This window comes from Ctenopharyngodon idella, chromosome 18, assembly GCF_019924925.1.
Source record: "Ctenopharyngodon idella isolate HZGC_01 chromosome 18, HZGC01, whole genome shotgun sequence".
In the NCBI taxonomy this organism is placed as follows: Eukaryota; Metazoa; Chordata; class Actinopteri; order Cypriniformes; family Xenocyprididae; genus Ctenopharyngodon; species Ctenopharyngodon idella.
This window is the reverse complement of record NC_067237.1, coordinates 7,366,714-7,389,936: the sequence shown is the minus strand read 5'-3', so window position 1 is coordinate 7,389,936 and position 23,223 is coordinate 7,366,714. Positions and strand designations below refer to the sequence as shown.

The 23,223-nt window shown below is 34.8% G+C and overlaps 1 protein-coding gene and 1 long non-coding RNA gene across 4 annotated transcripts; one reads left to right on the top strand and one right to left on the bottom strand.

The window, feature by feature from the left end:
• Positions 1-259: 259 nt before the first annotated feature.
• On the top strand, positions 260-3,898 carry LOC127500236 (uncharacterized). Its single transcript, XR_007926287.1, has 4 exons — positions 260-425; positions 2,103-2,417; positions 2,625-2,744; positions 3,401-3,898. It is a non-coding gene; the product is annotated as an uncharacterized LOC127500236 (long non-coding RNA).
• Positions 3,899-12,873: 8,975 nt separating this feature from the next.
• Positions 12,874-21,667, bottom strand: LOC127500068 (uncharacterized). Of its 3 annotated transcripts, XM_051870957.1 has the most exons (8): positions 21,225-21,487; positions 19,823-19,902; positions 19,573-19,715; positions 19,141-19,464; positions 18,517-18,645; positions 16,372-16,689; positions 13,963-14,250; positions 12,874-13,422 (listed from the first exon to the last, which is right to left on the bottom strand). In XM_051870957.1, exons 3-8 carry the CDS (start codon positions 19,598-19,600, stop codon positions 13,364-13,366), a joined length of 1,146 nt encoding a protein of 381 aa, XP_051726917.1. In that variant the 5' UTR covers positions 19,601-19,715; positions 19,823-19,902; positions 21,225-21,487; the 3' UTR covers positions 12,874-13,363. The 3 variants fall into 3 exon arrangements, 2 of the variants coding, with proteins under 2 accessions (XP_051726917.1, XP_051726916.1); XR_007926248.1 differs by having other exon boundaries at positions 18,521-18,645; positions 19,573-19,902; positions 21,225-21,667; XM_051870956.1 differs by having other exon boundaries at positions 19,573-19,902.
• Positions 21,668-23,223: the final 1,556 nt, after the last annotated feature.

The window sequence follows — 23,223 nt, the reverse complement described above, 5'->3', positions numbered from 1 at the left end:
ATCATACCTCAAACTCCTCTAAAACGCGCGACTCTTGTTTCGTCTGTTTGATGCAATAGTACGAATGAATGAACAAAATGAACAAATTGTTATTCCTAGTTCATGTTTGATAGCTTATTAAGCATTTTATGGATTTATTCCATTTATTTACGATATTCCCCTTTCAAAATGTTCATTTTTAGCGGTAAGAAAACGTAGGCATATTCAATGTCAACAACACGGCATGACATCCATTTGTCACTCATAAGCGTTACTAGGCAACCATCAGCGGGAACGCCTACCGAACTCTCCGGACGCTGACGACATGCAGTTTCAAAAGTCGGGACATTTTCACACATTTACAGTATTATTGGTGGTTGACAAACGGAGAGAGAATATGGTTAACGCTTTTGTTTTGTTCTGTTTTTGCTTGTGTCGTCTGGCTGGTAAGTTATGAATGTGTTTTTATGACTTCTTGTATGCTTGTAAGCCCGTTATTTAAAGCCTTAAAATTTAACCATGATTTTATTACTAAACTTAAGTGATATGGAGTTTCAGTGATATCCAATAATAACTTCAATTACCATGTTTTTTCGTAGTAAAACATGGTTAATTTTCGTAAGGGTTTCTCAGACATATCTTCAAAAGTAGGCTATTTTTTTTTTATTAGTTTAGGTGTGTGTCGAGTGATTTCGCTGAAGGAACTAGAAATATACCAAAACAACGTTTATCTTGATGTAAAACACTGAAAATTAACAGCTGCGAAATTAATTGATATCAATGTTATAATATTAATATATTTTCAACAGGTGTTTAGGCTAGGCTGTTTTAAGGTGGTTTGTAACATTTTATTTTCTCTGTATAAAAATTTAATTAGTCTATCCAGTCAGTAAAGTTACAGCTTGTCAACTGAAATAAGATTAAATCAATCTGATCCACAGTGTTTTGTTTCACTTCTGTTAGCACGCAAAAATGAGTGCTGAAGAAAAATCTTGTGACACTCAAAAAGAAGAATTGTATGTAGTCTAGCTACCCATTAATGAGGAACAAATCATTTAAGAACCACCCAAAACAGCTTGACCTGTATGAATTCTGTAGTCTTGCAAGTGCTCTTTATCAGCACAGACCTTGTATAAATTATATTTATTGTGGGATGTATTATAGATTGGGGTCAAAGCCCAGGGGCCCTTGACTATGGGCTGTGCTGTATTGATGTAATAGGCTACACTGTAAAAAAAAAATCCGTAGTTTTTACAAAATAATTTTGGCAGCTGTGGTTGGCAGAATAATTTTGTAAAAAATACAAAAAAAAAAAAAAAAACTGTAAACACATTTACAGAACAAACTGTAAATTTTACAGTATAAAACTGTAATTTACAAACAAGAAAATTTGAATGTAAACCAATAAATTCAATGCAATAAAACAATGCACACTACTATTAAAATCTGTTTTGTAACTTTAACATATACTGACAACCACCATTATAATGCAGGTGGTAAATGACAAAGCCACGAGCTGAATTATATACTAATATAAAGAAGGTGCACAGAGTGATTCACGCTTAAGTAATGCAATAAACATTCATTAAACAACAGAAGAAGTAACATAAAACTCTAATGTACATAACTGATAACAAAAACTATTAAGAAACATGATTATTTAAACAAAATACTTTCAAATGTGGAGTGTCACACAGGGAATTGTGGGAATATCAGTTTACAGTTTTTGACTGTAAATTATACATTGATTTGTTATTTACAGCATTTTACTGTGAAAATTACATAAAATGTCTGGTAATAGCTTTTACAGTTTTTCCCTGTATATAGTACTGGAACTTACTGTTAACCCATTTACAATTTTTTTCCGTAGCGTTTTTTAAATATTTTACCGTTAAAATCACATTCATTTTTTACAGTGTATGTGTGCCTCAGAGCCTCAATTTGTTTCCATATTTTATTAAAGATATCGATAAAATGTTTGCTTCAATTATAATGAACAGCCTTATTGTGTCATTTTATGTAGTAGCAATGTTGTTATCGTTATGATTATCTTTGTATATATTGGTTCTTGGTGTGAATGGGCCTTTAGTCTGTAACAAAATATATTTCTGTTTGTTTCCTAGATGTGGCCGATGCAGTGAAGACAATATCAGTGAACGAGGGAGTTTCTGTCACTCTAAACCCTGATGTAACTGAAGTACAGAAATATTTGTTGATACAGTGGACGTTTGAAAGCAAAAGAATAGCTGAATTTAACAGGCTCACGCACACCATCTCAACCTATGATACTGCTGATAGGAGATTCAGAGACAGACTGAAACTGGATCAGACTGGATCTCTGACCATCACAAACACCAGAACCACAGACTCTGGACTTTATCTACTTACAATTGTCGGTGAAGAGACCAAATACAAGCGCTTCAATGTTACTGTCAATGGTGAGTAGACTACTGACCTTCATTTGAATTATATATTTGTCATTTTGATATTTCAAAATGTTTCTTTTATTCTTTTCAATATTCTTTACATCCACATTTTATGATATTGGTTACATTAAATTACACTGAAATAAATTTCTGTAAATAAATAAATATCAGAAGTGTGTGTGATGAGACTGACGTCACAGTATCATCTGTCATTACCAGAATCTCCACAGACTACATCATCAACGGAAAGATCATCAAGTTCGAATTGTGTGACGTCCAGCTTTGTGGTAAATCAAACTGAGAATAACAACAATACTGAACTCCATCAACCAAGTTCAGGTACGTCTCTGATGATATTAGTGTTTATTTACAAAGCAGAACTGTAAGATGTGTTCAGGTAAATCAGTGTGATACTGAAGCCAAAACCCAACTCATATTCATTGCACTGATGCAGATATTATTCATATTTTTGCTGCTGACTGGCCTATAATCGACTGTATAAACCAATTAAAACAAGCATTTGGCAGATGCTTTTATTCAAAGCGAGTTTGCATTGCATTCAAGGTGTACAGGTACATATGAACAGCTCATGCTCATGGGATTTATGATTAATGGATATTGGGGGTATAGTGCATTTGTTCGCGTTTTTTGTGAATTTACAGGAATGGAGAACAGACTGCAGACAAGAGACAGAGAAGTGAAGGAGGGGGTGCCCAGTGTTGCTCTAGAAAACATTAGTAAAAGCTCATGGAGAATCACATAAGCACACATTTCTAGGAGTGAATAAAAAAAAAAGAGTTTAGAACTGCCTGTATTCTACAATCATAGTTCATGTTTTTTTGTCTAAGCAAAGAAAGTGTGTATGCAGACACATCAAATCTGCACACATTGCCCACATTGCTTGAACTCCTAATAACCCACAAAACTGGCACCTAAGTCTATTTTTGAAAGAGACTTAAATGCACAATTCTGATTCAGATTTTTTTCTTTTTCAGACATTCACTGTTGTGGTTTCACTGAAGCTGTGATTCGATTGGTTCTCTCTGCTCTGGTGGTCGTGGCTACTGTTGCTGTGTTGGTTTATGACATCAGATCTACAAGAAGTGAGCTGATCAATACAGAAGAGACTAAACATTACCATCAGACTCTTGAGAAATCAGACCAACAGTGTGAATTGAGCAGAAGGTTTAGTTCCAGATATGTTGAGATATAAAGCAGACTATACATCAATGCTTTGCACCTTTCCTGTTCCTTGCACAGCTATTTATTAACATATTGTTTTTGCATTCATTTGCCATTTATTGATTGATGATCTATTAAATTTAATATATGACTCTAAACATAAGACAAAACTAAACAAAATAATAATTAGTAACACAAATGATGGCGTAAAAACATAAGCTCTCAGTTCTGCTGTATCCTATAAATGAATCTCACAGAAGCGATTGGTGCACATTTTTGACTTTATTTAATAAAGATATGGTTTTACAATAGCATGGAGCTTGTTTTTGTTATATCTGTTCTACTGTATGTTTATAACATCATAAAACAGTTCAAAACAGTTCAAACAGTTGTGCGGATATGTGATTCCCTGATTTCACGTGATACACTTTTGTAAAAAATTTGCGAGTTGAAGTGAAACTTGCTGTGGTCTCAGTTGTTTACAGAAGATGTAAAATATATACAGGCGCCTGTGGGGGTTGCTGTGGCTCCACTTCACTCCCTCCCCGCTGAACGTGAGTGTATTCGAAGGCAAAAGTGAAAGCAAAGAGCAAGCGCACACTCGAAAGCGATTACAAATGCGGGAAATGCAGTACCCATACCCCCACTTAAAGGGATAGTTCACCCAAAAATGAAAATGGTCCCATGATTTACTCACCCTCAAGCCATCCTAGATGTATATGACTGTTTTCTGTGAATGGTAGGCCAAATTCTGAAGACAGAAAAAATGCATCCATCCATAAAAAAAAAAAAAATGAATCCATAAGACTCAGGAGGGTTAATAAAGGTCTTTTGAAGCAAAGGGATGCGTTTTTGTAAGAAAAATATCCATATTTAAAGTCATCATGAAATCAAAATTGACCCCATTTACTTTGCTAGTCTTGTGGTGAACAATTAATCAGTGCATGTTAAAGGAACACTCCACTTTTTTTGAAAATAGGCTCATTTTCCAACTCCCCTAGAGTTAAACAGTTGAATTTTACCGTTTTCGAATCCATTCTCCGGGTCTGGCGGTACCACTTTTAGCATAGCTTAGCATAGTTAATTGAATCTGATTAGACCGTTAGCATCTCGCTCAGTACACCGTCGGTCTTAGTACACAATGTAACTACAGAAGAGTCAAGTTTTAAATAGGAAAAATATCGAATTTTTAAGCGAGATGCTAACGGTCTAATCAGATTCAATGAACTATGCTAAGCTATGCTAAAAGTGGTACCGCCAGACCCGGAGATCGGCTGAATGGATTCGAAAACGGTAAAACTCAACTGTTTAACTCTAGGGGAGTTGGAAAATGAGCCTATTTTCAAAAAAAGTGGAGTGTTCCTTTAATACACAGGAAAAAAAATTGTTTGTCGTGGTAATCTTAAGAGCAGCCTTTGACCTGACGCGATGACGCAATGACGCACGCGGAGGCGCAGAGGAGAGAGCAAAGCAAAACACTAGTCACGAATTAGAAGTTTAAAACTAGAAATTTTAAAGAGAAATGTCGGAGGATTTCGATGTAAGAGAAGAGGAGCTTGAGTTTGTTGCCCAGTCATATTTGTTTGAACCGTGAGAGGCGTCTTATGATACTCCTACATCCTTCCTGCGTCGTATCGCGTCAGAGGATTACTCATTTGGCACAAGTCGACTTGCGCATTCTGCGTGTGGTCTTTCGCCGGAAGCTAGTTGTTTGAATATATAAAGTTTTACATATGGATATTTTTCTTACAAAAATGCATCCCTTTGCTTCAAAAGGCCTTTATTAACCCTCAGGAGTCGTATGGACTAATTTTTTTTTTATGGATGGATGGATTTTTTCTGTCTTCAGAATTTGGCCTACCATTCACACACATTACCTTGTGTTCGTCTGAAAGAAGATAGTCATATACAGGTGCTGGTCATATAATTAGAATATCATCAAAAAGTTCATTTTTTTATTATAAATTATTTTTAAAAATGAAACTTTCATATATTCTAGATTCCCTACATGTAAAGTAAAACATTTCAAAAGTTTTTTTTTTAAAATTTGATGATTAGAGCGTACAGCTCATGAAAGTCCAAAATCCAGTATTTCAAAATATTAGAATATTTCCTAAGATCAATCAAAAAATGGATTTGCAAAACAGAAAAGTTCAAGTTCCTTAAAGTATGTTCTTTTGTGCACTCAATACTTGATCGGCAGGACATATTACAGCAAATGACTTGCTCCTAGCACAAATTACTGCATCAGTGAAGTGTGGCATGGAAGTGATCAGCCTATGGCACTGCTGAGGCACTATTGAGCCTTCAGATCATCTGTATATTGTTGGATCGACTGTTTCTCATCTTTCTCTTGAAAATATCCCATAGATTCAGGTCAGGCATGTTGGCTGGCCAATAAAGCACAGTAATATCATGGTCAGCAAACCACTTGGAAGTGGTTTTTGCACTGTGGGCAGGTGCTAAAGTCCTGCTGGAAAAGGAAATCAGCATCTCCATAAAGCTTGTCAGCAGATGGAAGCATAAAGTGCTCCAAAATCTCCTGGAAAATGGCTGCATTGACTTTGCACTTGATAAAACAAAATGGACCAACACCAGCAGACATCACGGCCCCCCCAAATCATTATTGACTTCAGAAACTTCACACTAGACTTCAAGCAGCTTGGATTCTGTGCCTCTCCAGTCTTCCTTCAGACTCTGGGACCATGATTTCAACATGAAATGCAAAATTTACTTTTATCTGAAAAGAGGACTTTCGACCACTGTTCACTGTCCAGTTCTTTTTCTCCTTAGCCCAGGTAAGATGCTTCTGACGTTGTCTCTGGTTCAGAAGTGGCTTGGTAGTCCTTTTCCTGAAGATGTCTGAGTGTGGTGACTCTTGATGCGCTGACTCCGGCTTCATTCTACTCATTGTGAAGCTCTCCCAAGTGTTTGAATTGGCTTTACTTGACAGTATTCTCAAGCTTGCGGTCATCCCTGTTGCTTGTGCACCTTTGCCTACCCAATTTCTTCCTTCCAGTCAACTTTGCATTTAATATGCTTTGATATACACTCTGTAAACAGCCACCCCATTCAGTAATGACCTTCCGTGACTTACTCTCTTTGTTGAGGGTGTCAATGATTGTCTCCTGGACCATTGCCAAGTCAGCAGTCTTCCCCATTAGTGTGGTTTCAAAGAACAAAAGATACCCGGAATTTATACTGTAGGGATGGTCATTTAATGAAACTCAAATGTAAATATTCTAATATTTTGAGATACTGGATTTTGGACTTTCATTAGCTGTACGCTCTAATCAACAAATTTAAAAAAAAAAAAAAACTTTTGAAATGTTTTACTTTACATGTAGGGAATCTAGAATATATGAAAGTTTCATTTTTTAAAATAATTTACAATAAAAAAATGAACTTTTTCACGATATTCTAATTATATGACCAGCACCTGTACACCTAGGATGGCTTGAGGGCGAGTAAATCATTTAATAGCCTAATTTTCATTTTTGGGTGAACTATCCCTTTAATGTGATTTCCGTACCCCTGATTTATGGGCCCTGGCGCCGTCTCTGAGCTGAGACTATGTCTGTGTTTAGACACCATGACACGGCGTCTCGTTGAGTTCTCATGAAACAGGGGTTGCGTAATCCTACTTTTTGCTGCCACGCTCCTTTGCACTTCTAATGCTACCATGCAGCTTTGGATAATGATCGCTCCCAATTGTTGACTGATCTAGTATTTCTCTTTGATATTTAATAACTAGTCTATTGTTGATGAAACCATTGTTAGATCTACACAGCTTCATTAACCTTGTTCCTATTGTTTAAATATCAAAAACTGTCCTCCATATATTCTTCCGAGAGTGGGGACGGTTGCAACACTTTTTTGCATTTCCTTCAATTTCTTAGAGACCGTTTGTATCTGAAAGCCAAATTTTCAATACGGTAAACCCACATCTGTCAGCTACCCACCCACACTGGTGTAACATGCGTATATGATAATATCCATACAATTTATACTTGAATAGACAAAGTCAAATGTTGCAACTGACCCCATAAGAGGGGACGGTTGCAACGGTCCACAGGGACATTTGCAACATTCATTAAAATGTAATTAAAATCATTCTTTAACATCATTTTGCATTTTTTTTATTTGTGCACAGACAGAGTCTTCACTAAGTTAAATTAACTGTATAAAGACTAGTAAAAGGAAAAAAAAAAAAAAAAAAAACTTTTTCAAGTAACAACCATGTTTTGGTTAAATTTGCACTACAAAATATTTTAATCGTAAATCAAGAATTTGAAATTCACTGAAAAACTTTTGTGTACTTCTCTGATCTCTCTCTCTGTGTGTGTGTGTGTGTGTGTCTGACTGACTGAACAGAAAACAGAACATATTAAAAGCAGGCTACATTGTGGCCTAGACTGACAGTATTTACTTAAAAAGGGAGATACCTGGCTATTGAAAGATATAATTAGAAGTTAGTAATTAATTACTTTTTAGAGTAACTTACACAATACTGGTTATAACAAGCTTTTACATTAATGTCGTCATTGGGGACAGTTGCAACAACGTGTTGCAACTGTCCCTACACTGACAGCCATGATAAAACTTGCTGTGCTAGCTTGACACAATAGCCTTGACACATGATAGCTATACCTTTTAGCAGCTAAGAAAACAGATTAAAATGATATAACTTTATAATTCTTCACGCAAACAGCTTAGACAGTATGACAAAAAAGTATTTTTTGTAGAAGGAATGGTCACATGTGGCTGCTTTTTTCCAGAAAGGAGGAAAGGATTAACTGAGCATGTGTAGTATGAGTATCATCACTCTAGCTCATTCCTTATTGAAGGTATATGCCATGTTGCAACTGTCCCCTGTTGCAACCGTCCCCACTCTCCCTGTTACAATACAGAAGGGTCGGAGACAAGGAATACAGGTAATGGGTGTTTATTGAACAACCAGCAGAGATAACAGGAATGCAGGTGAGTAAATGGTGAGGATGCAGGTAAATGGTGACCATTAGATGAATGATACTGTCCTTTGTTCTGCAGTGATGGTGAGCTGGGATGACTGACAAATGGCTGGCGAAGCAGAGCAGAGAAAACACTGGAGAACTCACACAAAGATGGGAGACACAGAAGGAGACTTGGAAACACGCTGGAAACAGGTAAGTAGCTTGCAGGAGTCCTTGAGGTAAGCATGAAGGTAAGTCTTAGATGCTAACAAAACCGGACGATGATTGTGTGAGTGAGCGTGTCTTTTGTACTGGTGGTGATTGCCATGCTGATGAGGTGCAGGTGTGTGTGATCAGTACTCTGGTGAGGGAGTGCGCTGTGATTGATGGTGGAGCCTGGCGTGTCTGTGACAATCCCCTACTGTGCCATTATTTGTTTGAGCTTCCTAACGTTACATTATTGTAATTCTCATACCATATCACCATACTTTCTTTACTCTAAATTTTGACTGAAATGCTAAAGAAGAGGCAGTCACTGTAAAAAAAAAAAAAAAAAAATTGCCGTTTTAAATGAAGTAAAATCAACTTAGCTGTATAAGTCATTACAACTTAAATTACATTAAGCTGACTTAAGTGAGTTGACTCTTGTATTCCATTGATAAAAAAAGTTGGATTTTTTTTTTTATTTTAATGCGTTAAAGTAATGTAAAAAAACATATGTTGTCATAACTTATCAGTCATATCATTTTTTTTTTTTTTTTTTTACAGTGTAAGTTTATTCTTCCAAAATCTTAAAGAGCAGCAGAAAGGCAAAAATCCTGATGGCAGTGGGTTCCTCTTCTTCCACTAGATCTCAAACTATAATAAAGCATTACTGCCATCTGTTTTTTGATTTAGTCAACAATGCTTTATTGGTATGAGAAATACAGAAAATTAAAAGAAAAAAAAAAAGATAATGTTAAATTGTAGCTAATGTACATAATCTATTTTATACTTTCTATTTTTTTTTTAACAAAAACTCTTTGAATAACTTCAAAAGCTGTCTTTGAGTGTTTGTTTCCAGTTCAAATTCTTCACATTTGAAATTTGCATAATTTTGACATTTAAAAAATGTGCAAAAATAAATTATTAAAATTCTATATCATGTGTGAAAAGATTTGAATAAATACATTGATTAAAAAGAAGGCAAACCTTTATAATTTTTTTTTTTAATTGGTTCTGTACTGAACCTTTAACATCCATAAAATGTTAAATTCCATACGTCTTTATGAAAATCTTTTTTCAGACGGAACACAAATTAAGATTTTTTTTGATGAAATCCGATGGCTCAGTGAGGCCTGCATTGGCAGCAAGATCATTTCCTTTTTCAATGCCCAGAAAGCTACTAAAGACATATTTAAAACAGTTCATGTGACTACAGAGGTTCAACTTTAATGTTATGAAATGACGAGAATACTTTTTGTGCACCAAAAAAACAAAATAACCACTTTATTCAACAATATCTAGTGATGGGCAATCTCAAAACTGCTTCATGAAGCTTCGAAGCTTTACAAATCTTTTGTTTCAAATCAGTGGTTCGGAGCGTGTATCAAACTGCCAAAGTCACGTGAACTATTGAAATTTCAAAACACTTATGACGTAACAAAGCTTTTACTGAAATCACGTGATTTTGGTGCTCCGAACCACTGATTCGTAAAGCTTTGAAGCTTTACAAAACAGTGTTTTGAGATTGCCTATCACTACATATTGTTGAATAAAGTCATTATTTTGTTTTTTGGCGCAAAAAAGTATTCTCGTCGCTTCATAACATTAAGGTTGAACCACTGTAGTCACAAGAACTGTTTTAAATATGTTTTTAGTACCTTTCTGGATCTTGAGAGGTTCAGTGACATTGCTGGCAATGGAGGCCTCTCTGAGCCATTGGATTTTATCAAAAATATCTTAATTTGTGTTCTGAAGATGAACGAAGGTTTTACGGGTGTGGAACGACATGAAGGTGAGTAATTAATGTAACTAACCCTTTAAGGCTTACCCTCTCCTTTACTCAGGATATGTGTTCTCTTTAAGAATGTCAGGTGTCTTCTCTGTTATTCTCTGATGTTGTGGTCTGTAGCTGGCTTCCACTTGCCTTGTATGCTGCTCTCTCTCTCTCTCTCCAAAAGATCTTCCACACCCAAAAAAACTCTAAAGGCCCCTTTTTTATAATGAGTTTTGATGCATATTGGCCCTCATTTATCAAACGATCGTACGTCAGAAAACTGTGCGTACGCTCGTTTCCACGCAAAATTTGGCATTTATCAATATGAGCGTGAGCGGTGGCTACGATCAAATCTCACGTCAGGTCTCAGCTCGTGTACGAAAGTTTTTGAGTCATCGGGAACTTACATGTACAGCATAGTAAATCTGGTGGAGAACTGTTATGAGAACATTTAGATTATTTTCCTGACCGACAATCACCCACTAACCGATCATTAACCATTAAACGACACGATTAAAATGTCACATTAAAATTAAATTAGAATAGATGCGTGTCTTAAAATACTACAAATGTTTTTTTTGTTTTTTTTTTTCTTTCCTGCGATTTCGCTTTGGACGCGCAAATGGCAACATCAACAAAACATAAGGATTCACACATCACGCACCTGCAACGCAGAGAAAAACAGAATATCCTCCAGGGAATAAAAACAAAAAACAAAAATAGGACTAGACGAAATATTTCACTGAAATAATTACCAGATTAACAAAACAAAAGAGAAAAACTGTGCATCAAGTAGGGCTAGTACAGGCTACGCTCATTTGACGCGTTGTTTTCGTTTTCTTTATTTTATTGAAATACTTATCTTTATTTTATTAAATCCAATTGATCGCGCAGGCGCACCACACGCAAACCCAACATATCAGTTCTAGAGTTGCTAACTTTACATTTCAGCCATTTATCAGCAAACTAAAATGCAGACAAAATGAACACTGCTCAGTTTAAATGGCCCGCTATCCATCTGTACCAGTCGGCGCGCGCAACGCCCATCCAAACACATTTTTGCGCATGTAAAGGATGATGTTTTACGTGGATATTAAAACAAGAGTGAAATAGAAAGCCTTGTTTACATAATGAACAGTAGTTCAGCAACCAATAAATGTTACATCGCGAATATGGAAAAGTTTGATTCTTCACGAATGAGAGAGGTAGGCTATGTGAGCCCAATTCAGTTTTGCTTTAAATAAATTCATTTCTGCTTTATAATGGATGCCACTATAGCCTAATTTGTGTTTCAATTTATAATATATAGCTACTTATTTTTCGTTCTTGTTCTGTTCTGAATAAAATAAATTTAAAGGATTTTCTGTGGAGCGAGGTACTAAAATAACCAAGTAGCACACGTACGTCTGCAAGATGTCTGTTAAAGATCACTTCATCTGGAAAGCATCTGCTGTTTACAAACATCTGACAGACATCTTTAAGATGTCAGTTTTACATACATTCTAAATCATAAACATCTTAAAGACATCTTCTAAACGTCTATTTGACATCTGACAGCAAAACGTCCTATAGACGTATTGCAGATGAGCAAACACTCTAAAAAATACGTCTTCCAGACGTAAACACACACATCAAATAGACGTCTCTGAGATGTACGTGTGCTATTTTCATTTATATTCATTTTAATAAAAATAAGCTTTTAAACACCCCAAGTGTGAGTAAAATCATTTTCTTTTTCATGCGATTTCATGCGGGTTATGTTTCTCTGTGTCGTAAACTCTAGGGCGAGGCTTCTAAAATTTGGGGCTTGATATTTAAATGACGATTGTTTTCAGCCGCCACATTTATTAACACCCGTTCATTCGTGCGACGGAATCGGCCACATAGGAAAGTTCAATGTACACACGTGAGCGTTGTCGTAAGCTGATTTTTTCTTTCGGATGTACGCTGGTTTCTACGTTTGATAAATGAGGGCCATTGTCTACACACGTTGCTTCTACTTGCGTGAAAATATTTCCTGCTTGCGTTAATTGTTACATTACTTGCATCAACACATCTCTTGTTTGCGTCAATGGCTTTAGCAATAGGCGACACACACTTTTTTATTGTACATTTTATCATTTTTCTACCTTCCTAAATATTTAATTTGGCAGTTACACACACAAGATCCCAAGATCTTTGGTTTTCTGTTTTTCGTTATATTTTTTCTTATAATTTAGATCTGTATGATTGTTTGGAAGAGAACGCTCCATTCTATTTTAAAAATATTTAATTGGAATAACAGCATTTTTTGTAATTTTTGTAATAATTTTTCATTAATATTTCAGATCAAATATCACACAGAGAAAGTTAAAAATTGTGGGATATTAGAGGTATTTTTTTTTATCAGCGTTTATTATACAAAAGTACATGCAATGAAAAATGACTGCTTAACAATAGAGATTCTTTTACATTCTCTTATCTTACATGAAGGCAACACAGCAACTACAAAAGACATAAAACAGTAACTAACAGTTTTATGCAGTATTTCCCCCCTTTGTCATATGTGAAAAGATTTGAATGAATACATTGATTAAAAAGAAGGCAAACCTTTATAATATATTTTTTTAATTCTTTAGATTTTTAAAATTATTTTTAAACCAAGAAAGTAGCTTGTGTGAGATAGATGTCTGTAGGACATCTCAGTTTAACACATTTCTGTCTTCAGTGTCAACTATATTATTATGTTAATAAAGTAAGTGGGATGTGCATCCACTTGCTAAATTAATCCCTTTTGTAAAATCAGAAAAATGTTGTTGAGCTCAAATGTTGGTGATGTCACAGTGATTGACATTGGTGGGCGTGGCTTACATCAACAGCCCAGTCTCTTCAGTCATTGAATCATTCAGTTGTTCTCCTGTGGAACCTGAATGTAAATACAGAGAAAAATCACAGAAACTGAAAGGAGAGAAAGAAACTTTTGCATGTACATCTACACATGTAACAAAAAAAAAAAAAAAAAAAATTATATATATAATTAATAATAATAATAATAATAATAATAATATAAAATATATATTAATTTTTTTTGTGATTTGTTATGTGTTTTTTTTTTTTTTTGGTCAAATCAATAAAGAAAATTAATGTTGTTCAGATAACATAATATTTTGAGTTTGTTGATGAAACTAAACTCTTTTTTGATGTGTTAACTAAAATTTAGTTTCAATGAACTTAACATTTTAAGGCATCCAGGTTACTTTTTTAAGTCAACATTAATTTTGTTATAATTCTATAATGTGACATTTCATGGAACCTTTTTACCCTATAAAGAACCTATTGTGAAATGGAAAGGTTTCATGGATGTTAAAGGTTCTTCAGGGAACTATCAATGCCAATAAAGAATTTATTTTTAAGAGTGTATTGTGTAAATAAATATAGTTGATAGAATAATCATTGTTCTACTCACCTTTGACAATCACTTTGAATCTCCTGAATGTTGTATGTTTGCTGTTGATGATCTGTAGTTTAAAATGTCCAGAGTCTGTGTTTGTCATGTTTGTGATGGTCAGAGATCCATTCGTCTGGTCCAGCTCCACTCTGTCTAGGAATTTCTTACCAATAGTCATTCCTGAATAAGCTTTAACAACGAGACAGTTTTCCGCTCCAAATGTCCACAGTATCTCATCTTCACTCTTTATTTCAATATCAGTCTTGAGAGTGACAGAATTTCCCTTCCTCACTGACACTGTCCTCACTTCATGTCAAAACACACAGAAATACAGGAGAATAATGTGAATTATTTAAGTTTGCATTTTCAACATCACATACATTTAGATAACATTTTAACCTAGTTTGCATGTTCGTAGATTTATTTTCATTGTGGTTTGCTAGATAACTTATTTAGACAAAGGCACATAGTCAGTTAATGTTATAGCTTTCCCCTTGTTAATTAAAGGATTTGTTCACTTCAGAATTTAAATTTCCTGAAAATTGACTTACCCCTATGTCATCCAAGATGTTTATGTCTTTCTTTCTTCAGTCGAAAAGAAATTAAGATTTTTGGGGAAAACATTACAGGATTTTTCTCCATATAGTGGACTTCACTGGGGTACAATGGGATGAAGGTCCAAATTGCAGTTTCAGTGCAGCTTCAAAGGGCTCTCCACGATCCCAGATGAGGAATAAGGGTCTTATCTAGCGAAACAATCTGTCATTTTCTAAACAAAAAATTAAAATGTATATACTTTTTAACCACAAATGCTGATATTGCACTAGTTCTGCGATGCAACACACATTATGTAATCATGTTGGAAAGGTCACGCGTGACGTGGCGAAAGTACCAATCCAGTATCTACAAAGTGAACGTGCAAAAACTAAGTCAAACGCCCTTTACAAAAAAAGGTAAAACAACGATGTCGGACAATTTGAAGTTGTGAGAAAATGAGATGGAGCTTTTTACCCTACCGCGGTACTTTTACCCTACACACGTGACCTTTCCAACTTGATTACGTAATGCGTGGCGTATCGCAGAGCTAGTGCAAGACGAGCATTTGTGGTTAAAAGTAGCTATATACATTTTATTTTTTATTTTTTTTAGAAAATGACCAATCATTTCACAAGATAAGACCCTTATTCCTCATCTGGGATCGTGTAGAGCCCTTTGAAGCTGCACTGAAACTGCAATTTGGACCTTCAATCCGTTGGTAGCCGCTGAAGTCCACTATATGGAGAAAAATCCTGGAATGTTTTCTTCAAAAACCTTAATTTCCTTTCAACTGAAGAAAGAAAAACAAACATCTTGGATAAATGGTGGATGACATGGGGGTGAGTAAATTATCAGGAAATTTTTAATTCTGAAATAAACTAATCCTTTAACTCATTTAGTCTGTGTATATACAGTATATTCCCTGTTTTGATCAGTTCTTTGTCCAGTCTTATTAATGCTAAAGTGGTTGTGTTTATATTTCTCCTGTTTTTTTTTTTTTTTTTTTTTTTTTGGAATATTGAATTAAAAACTGAGTTATTTCTTGAGCTGTGCATTCATTATTACATCCACATGTGACACATTAAATGATCTATAAGCATTTCACATGAACTAGATAATGCATTTATTTCCATTCAAAAGGATGGAAACTGACAGAAAAAGATTAGGTTTAAAAGATTCCTTATCCTGTGGCTGATAGTTTAGAATTTGCTGTTCATCTCCTGAGTGTTATAAATTCATGAACAAGCATGTGTGTTCAGAATGACTTGTTTTCCACATGTACAAAGTTTGAACTTTGCGCACACAAGATACAGACAAAATAGTCATGGGCCATACCAAACATATAAAAAATTGTGAGGCAGTTTTATCTCCTAAATGTTTTGCCAGCATTGGTCTAGAGCTGATGAATGCAAAGTCGGTGAAGGTCTGACAAACAGCCTAGAAGGAGTTAGGATAAGATAAAGTTTTTAGATAATATATATATTATAAAATATTAAAGCAAGGCTTCAGAAGAAACAAGAATTTTGATTCTGTCACACATGGTTACTTATTATAGCACCACCTTGAGGCCGATTTTTACAAATTTCTGTACACATATTCTTTTTTACATAATGTACAACTGTATCTGTTTTTGTAATGGTAGGCCATTCAGATTTGATGTTATTAGCCACTTAAATTTGAAAGTTCAATTCATAGTAGAGAAATCCACCAAAGAAGATGAATACCAATTTTCAACCTCATTCATCATACGGCTGCGGAGTTATAATGATATTTAGTTGTAGAGTTTTGGCTTGGACGCCCCAAAAAAAAAAAAAAATAAAAAATAAATTGCACTTTGTGTTAAGATTTTTTTAAACTTTACACACATTGCAGGATTATTGATATACTCACTTGTGACAGTAAGAATGAATTTTTTTTTTATTCTTCTGGTTTTGCTGCTGATTTGTAGCATATAGAGTCCAGAGTGAATATTCATGGTGTTATTGATGGTGAGAGATCCAGTCTTATCATTTAGCACCAGTTTGCTTCTGAATCTTTCATCAAAACCATCATGTGTCACTTCACGTGTCACTCCCACTCTGCTGATTTCAGCAATGAGATTGCCGTCATCTTGATACCACCACTGTACCTTATCATCTTCCTGTAGGTCAGTTTTAGTCTCTAGAGTGGCAGAATCTCCGTCTGCCACTTTCTTTTCTTCAATTGTCTCTGCACAGAGAAATATGAAATGTATTTATAAGATCAAGCTAAACTTTTCAAAGAGATTATACATAATTTTCACTTTGATAAAAGGTGCATTTATGCTGTTTAACCCTCTAAACTCTGACATGGGGTCTTTTAGATATTTTTAGTTTTTTTTTTTAGTTTTTTTAAGTAAAAATAATCATTAAATTTGTCAGGCTTTTATGGCTCATATAATATGATATAATGAGAATATGAAGCTTGTATACAAAGATGATAAAACATTTTATTCAGAGGCCCAAACTAAGCAAATATGCAATTACTGTAGGTGCAGATTCTGATATTTACTGTATATGGCCAAAAATTCTGAAAGTGTGTGATGAAAATCACTAAAATCTTTATAATAGTAATGATAATAGTAGAGACAACTTAAATAAAATGCATATGAACATCAGTTGTATCTGCCAATAATATGTATTAGTAAGATTATATTTAAAGGGTTAGTTCACCCAAAAGTGAAACTTCTGTCATTAATTACTCACCCTCATGTCGTTCCACACCCGTAAGACCTTCGTTCATCTTCAGAACACAAATTAAGATATTTTTGATTAAATCTGAGAGGTATATGACTCGTCCATAAACAGCAATATAATCAACACTTTCAAGATCCAGAAAGGTACTAAAGACATGGTTAAAACCGTCGACGTGACTGCAGTGGTTCAACCTTAATTTAATGAAAGAAAGAGAATATTTTGTGCACAAAACAAAACAAAATAATGACTTTATTCAAGAATCTCTTCCCTGTCATTATCCTTACGCAGCTGACGCAGTAAGCAAAGTGAAGGCTTCCGTGTTTACGTCCGAATGCCGGCTCAGTACTGGACGTAAACAACGTATGAGAATGACAAAGAAGAGAAGAGATTGTTGAAAAAAGTCTTTATTTTTGTTTTGTTTTTGCTCACAAAAAGTATTCTCGTCACTTCATAACATTAAGGTTGAACCACTGCAGTCACGTCGACGGTTTTAACCATGTCTTTAGTACCTTTCTGGACCTTGAAAGTGTTGATTATATTGCTGTCTATGGACGAGTCATATACCTCTTGGATTTCTTCAAAAATATCTTAATTTGGGTTCTGAAGATGAACGAAGGTTGTACAGGTGTGGAACGACATGAGGGTGAGTAATTAATGACAGAATTTTCATTTTTGGGTGAACTAACCCTTTAAGTGCTTAGTTTAATAATCAAAGCTCTGTAGATGTAAAACTTGTAATGCAATGAAATAGAATGATGATTGAGAGATGAACAAATAAACGTTCCTCAAAAGCCTGATGGTTTGTATTTGATACACACATTTTAACATAATTTTTAAAAAAAAATTATGTATGAATAATAAAGTAAACCTACATTGCTTCAGTCCGGTGAGTATTCATCTTGAAATATTAATTACTAATATAAAAGTTATTCTTACATTTACTTCATAAAAATGATTGTTTTAGAAGCCTTGAAAATGTACATATCAAATATGCATGCATTTATACAAAATTGCAATTGCAGAAGTAGTGTTATGAAATTATTTAAATACAAACTGTATGAAGACACATGAGTCATGTTTGGAAATCTGACTTTTTTTTTTTGTATGGCAAATGAATCTATTCACTCAGAATCAGGACGGTACAATAAAACAAACATATGTGTGTAAATTTGGCGCATGAATATTTACATTCAGGAATTTTGATATACCAATAAAATTTATAAACAAATTTAGAACCAACTGAAAACACACATATGCAAATCTACTCCTTGTGTAAAAAAGCTTATAGTGTTTGTCTTGCTATATCAGCTGTAATACTCACCCACTTTTTTTTCTAGTTCAGAGATCTTGCGCCGATAGTAAACCACAACAGAAGATACAACTGCAGCCACCAGCAGAGCAGCAACAACAAATGCTATAAGACCTGGAGACAGACCCGGATCTGGAACAGCTAAAGAGAGACAATGAATGTCATGATCTGAAAACACCGAAAAGTTCATGAATAAATAGATGTCAAAAATGACAAATTAGGTCCTTTGGTCACTACAGTGAAATAGACCAGTGTGATCAGTATTATTTATTCACAATACATTATTTATTAATATTTTAGCATTTTTATATTTGCTATTTTAAATTTAGTTTAGTAATTGTTATCTGCTTTTGTTATATTTTTTTATTAGTTTTCAATATAGCTTTAGATTATTTTAATTTTAGTTTTTGTCATTTTAAGACTTCAGCTACACTTCTGTAAAAGTTGGTAAATAAAAAATACATAGAAACATAAAACAACCCCGAAATAGATGGTCAACATTTGTGCGATTTTAACTATATAATTAAATATCTGTAGCCATATAATAGATCTGTTAATCAAACACCAAGTATCTATTCTAAGTGACCTAACTATAGTTTGTCAATACTTTGAAATTCTTGCTTTATAAAGACTCACCATTTACTGAAAGATGGAATTGCTGTGAGCTCTCACGGCCTCTGACCTGTAGTTCATAAAGTCCGGAGTCTGTGGTTCTGGCGTTCTTGATGGTCAGAGATCCATTCAGATCCAGCTTCAGTCTGTCTCTGAATCTCCCATCAGCATCGTTTAAAGAGGTCTCTTTATTTTCCACATCGATTTTAGCTAGGAGGATGCCTTTATCTCCAAACCTCCACACGATCAGAACGTCTCTCTGTACTTCAGAAACATCACTCTGTAGAATGACAGAATCTCCCTCTGTCACCGACACTGACTTCACTCCATCCATCTCAACAACCACGCCTGAAAAAAAAAAAAAAAAATCAGATCAGAGCTGGTATATTTTAATACTGCTTTTATAGTATACAGTGTCACATCTTTACATAGAAAAGATACATGTGAGATCCTCACCAATGACAGTGACGTTAAATATCTTCATGGTAATCTTGTCACTAGAGATGCTGAGTTTATATTGTCCAGAGTGTCTGATTCTGGTGTTTCTGATGGTGAGCGATCCAGTCTTTTGGTCCACCTGCAATCTGTCTCTGAATCTCCTGTCATCGGTTATAAAAAATGAAGTTAGGTTCCTCTTTCTTGTTATTTGAGATATGACAGAGTCTTTAGGTCCAAACAGCCACAGTATCGTATCATCGTTCAGTACTTCAGTAAGATTGGTGTGTAGAGTAACAGAATCTCCCTCCATCACGGTCACTGTCTCATCTGATTCTGCACCAGAAGCGCCTGCAGAACATAAATGAACGGTTATGGATATATAGCTTAATCTGATAACACACTAGCAACCTCAGTTTCAAATGAAAACACTGTGTGAGACAGATACGGCATTACTGTGAATGATTGTATTTGAAAAAATGTGAAAATTAAAATGTATTGTTTGAGGTAAAAATGATAATTTTTTCAATGTGGCAGATATTCTGATCCAAAAGGGTTACTTCACATTAGCTAAACATAACAGTAACCTTTTTTTTTTTTTTTTTTTACCAGCAGCACAGATGTAAATAGAGTGTTAGGGTGAACTTGGAAATGATATCTGATCAACTGTCTATGAATGGAGTAAATTATGATAACTTTTTTTTTTTAAATTATTTATTTAGTTATTTTTATTCGTAGTAAAATAGCTCATTTTCGTCAGGGGTAATATTGCTTTTGAGGTAATCCATTGAAAGAAGTTAATGTTTTACACTTTTAAACCAATTTTTAATGTTCGATGGTTGAGCAGAGCAGAATAAAGTCATCTCATCGCACCCAGCTTTTCTTTTCTTTTTTCTTTTCACTCGGATAGACGTCACATAGAAAAAAGACAACTGCAGCTTCCGTTTCATGTCGACTTCAAAGCGTATTCCTTTCAAAGTTTGTGTGAACGGAAGTCACACAAATCGTGCAAAGCTTCATGGGGCGTATGGTGGATAGATAAACAAGGCTTGTACACCAGATGTGTTTTCAAGTTTAAGGCTGAAGTCTGTGGAAGTAAAACCGGGGACACACTTTATGATTATGAATGTAGGCCCATTTTAGAAATGAAAGCTTTCACAAATCTGAATGTTGAAGTAAAAGACTCAGGGAGGGGTTAACTGACCCAAACTGCACTGTTAAAGTTTTTACAATTCAAAATAGTGAAGTTAAACACTCAGGGAAGGGTTATCTGACTGAAACTGCATTATGAAACCTTTCACAAATTAGAAAAGTGAAGTTATGGACTACAGGATGGGTTAAGCGGCCCAAAACTGCATTGTGAAAGTTTTCACAAAGCGAAATAGCATTTGCATGCGATATTATTTGCATGTCTACGACAGCGCACTGTGGGTTTATAGCCACAAGAAATCTGAAGTTCAAACTGCAAACTAGCCTAATTTTACTGCGGTGGACAGACCCGGTTTTTGGTGTTCTGTCCCCGTTTTACAGCTCGTTCAAAACAACCCGCAAATAGCTACATTGCAAAAAAGAAACCCGACCAACATAGGTTCAGCAGCCTGTTGGTTATTCCAGCAATCGTGTAGTGATTATGTTCACCGAGGGGACTGTGCAGCTACAAGAAGTCCACTTACCGTCCAAAAGCAATGAGATGAGAAACAGCAGTAACATCGTCTGTTTTTGTAGAGCTGTGTAGATTCCTAATACAATATGATCAATGGAGATTATTTAGGCTAGATATTTGGTTCCTAATCTCCACTGTGCTCGACATTCATGAGCCGCCCCCAGTCGCCACAACTTCGAATGTCTCACAAAAACACACACAACTTTAACAATGAGACAGCTGAGAACCGCAGTTTCTCACATATGTGACACTTAAGGAGGACCTACGTTTATCAGTATAAATAGCCCAGCCCCTTACAGACCGTGGTAGGAGGTGTAGGCTATTGTAAAGTGAAAGTGAAAGTGATGTGACCTGAATTTGCGCTCTCCATTTATCCCTTCCAAGTGCACACACAGCAGTGAAGGCGTTTTATTAGTGCAACAATAACTGGTCCTAATGGAGGGAGATTCTGTCACTCTAAACCCTGATCTTACTGAAATACAGAAATATTTGTTGTGATATTACATCCACTGCATCCACTGTTGTGTATTTACTGAAGCTGTGATCCGATTGGCTCTCTCTGCTCTGGTGGGCGTGGCTACTGTTGCCAGTGTTCTTAAATATTCGGTGTCTGAGATTTTGGGCGGAGCTTTCATGAATATTCACGAGTTTCCTGTTTTGTGTTAAAGCGCCACTGAAAATTTTAGTGTAGTCCTTGGATCACAGAACTGTTTTCGGTAACGTAATTGTGTTTCCGCGTCGAATGAAGTTGTGATTCTTTTTTATTAATAACTGTTTATGTATGCTCAATAGTTTGTAGGTTACTTAGTAGTGATTACAGCCCCTGGTGGTCTATCGTTAGGAAATGAGCCAACAGCCATCGAGTTTGTTTGTTTTAGTATGGGCTACAACTGTTTTGATTTGATTTGCTTTTAGTTCATTTGATAAGATAACTTGTATAAATCTGTGGTGGCATAATAAAAGTTTCAGTTGTGATTATTTTGTCATTCCCTATTGCTTTCTCAGTTGATAGCCTGCATAACTTTAACCAGACATTATTATTTTTAAAACGCATTGAGTTAGGTTTATGTTCCGTTTATGTTTTTGAGATGCATGAATTAATGCATGTAAACCTTCTTTATCTTTTTCTGCAAAACACACAATGCTGTATATGAATAGAAACATGATGAGACAGTGATATTAGCTTCCCTGCAGCACTTTCACAAGGTTTTAGTTTAATTCTACAAGCTTTCCACAACAATTAAAATGTTTACATTTTAATTATGTTTATTTAGCGGCTAAAATAATAGACCATGTAGTAATTTGCATATCTGTAATATCAAATATTAAAGTAAATAATGAGTGGTTTCATTTTGAATTAAAAAAAAAAAAAAAAAAACTAACTGATTCTGTGTTGAAATTGTATTCACAAATGAGAAGTCATGACATGTATGATATATAATTAGCAAAAACACTTGTATTTAAACACACAATAACACACTTTACACAGGGTCTTGGGATCCCAGACAAATGAAAGTTTGGTCTGCTCATGCAATCCCAGTGATACCAGCCTTTGCTACTGACACATTCAAATCTAAAATATATAATAAAATGACATTACAACAAACCTGTATTATAAAGATTTAATACACTGTGAAAAAGGGAAAAAATAAAGTGTCTGCTTTGTCTGGTGTACAGGGATATTTATTGGCAAAAGTCATTATCTTTGGGAACAAATCAAGGTTATATTAGCTATAGACATTATATTAGTTATTACATGCATAATTCATCATGGCCTATTTGGATAATCATTAAACTATATTTAAAGTACATTAACATGTTTTCATGCACGTGTGCAATTTTGGAAACATAACATACAAGTGCTGGTCATATAATTAGAATATCATCAAAAAGTTGATTTGACTAATTCCATTCAAAAAAGTGAAACTTGTATATTATATTCTTTCATTACACACAGACTGATATATTTCAAATGTTTATTTCTTTTAATTTTGATGATTATAACTGAC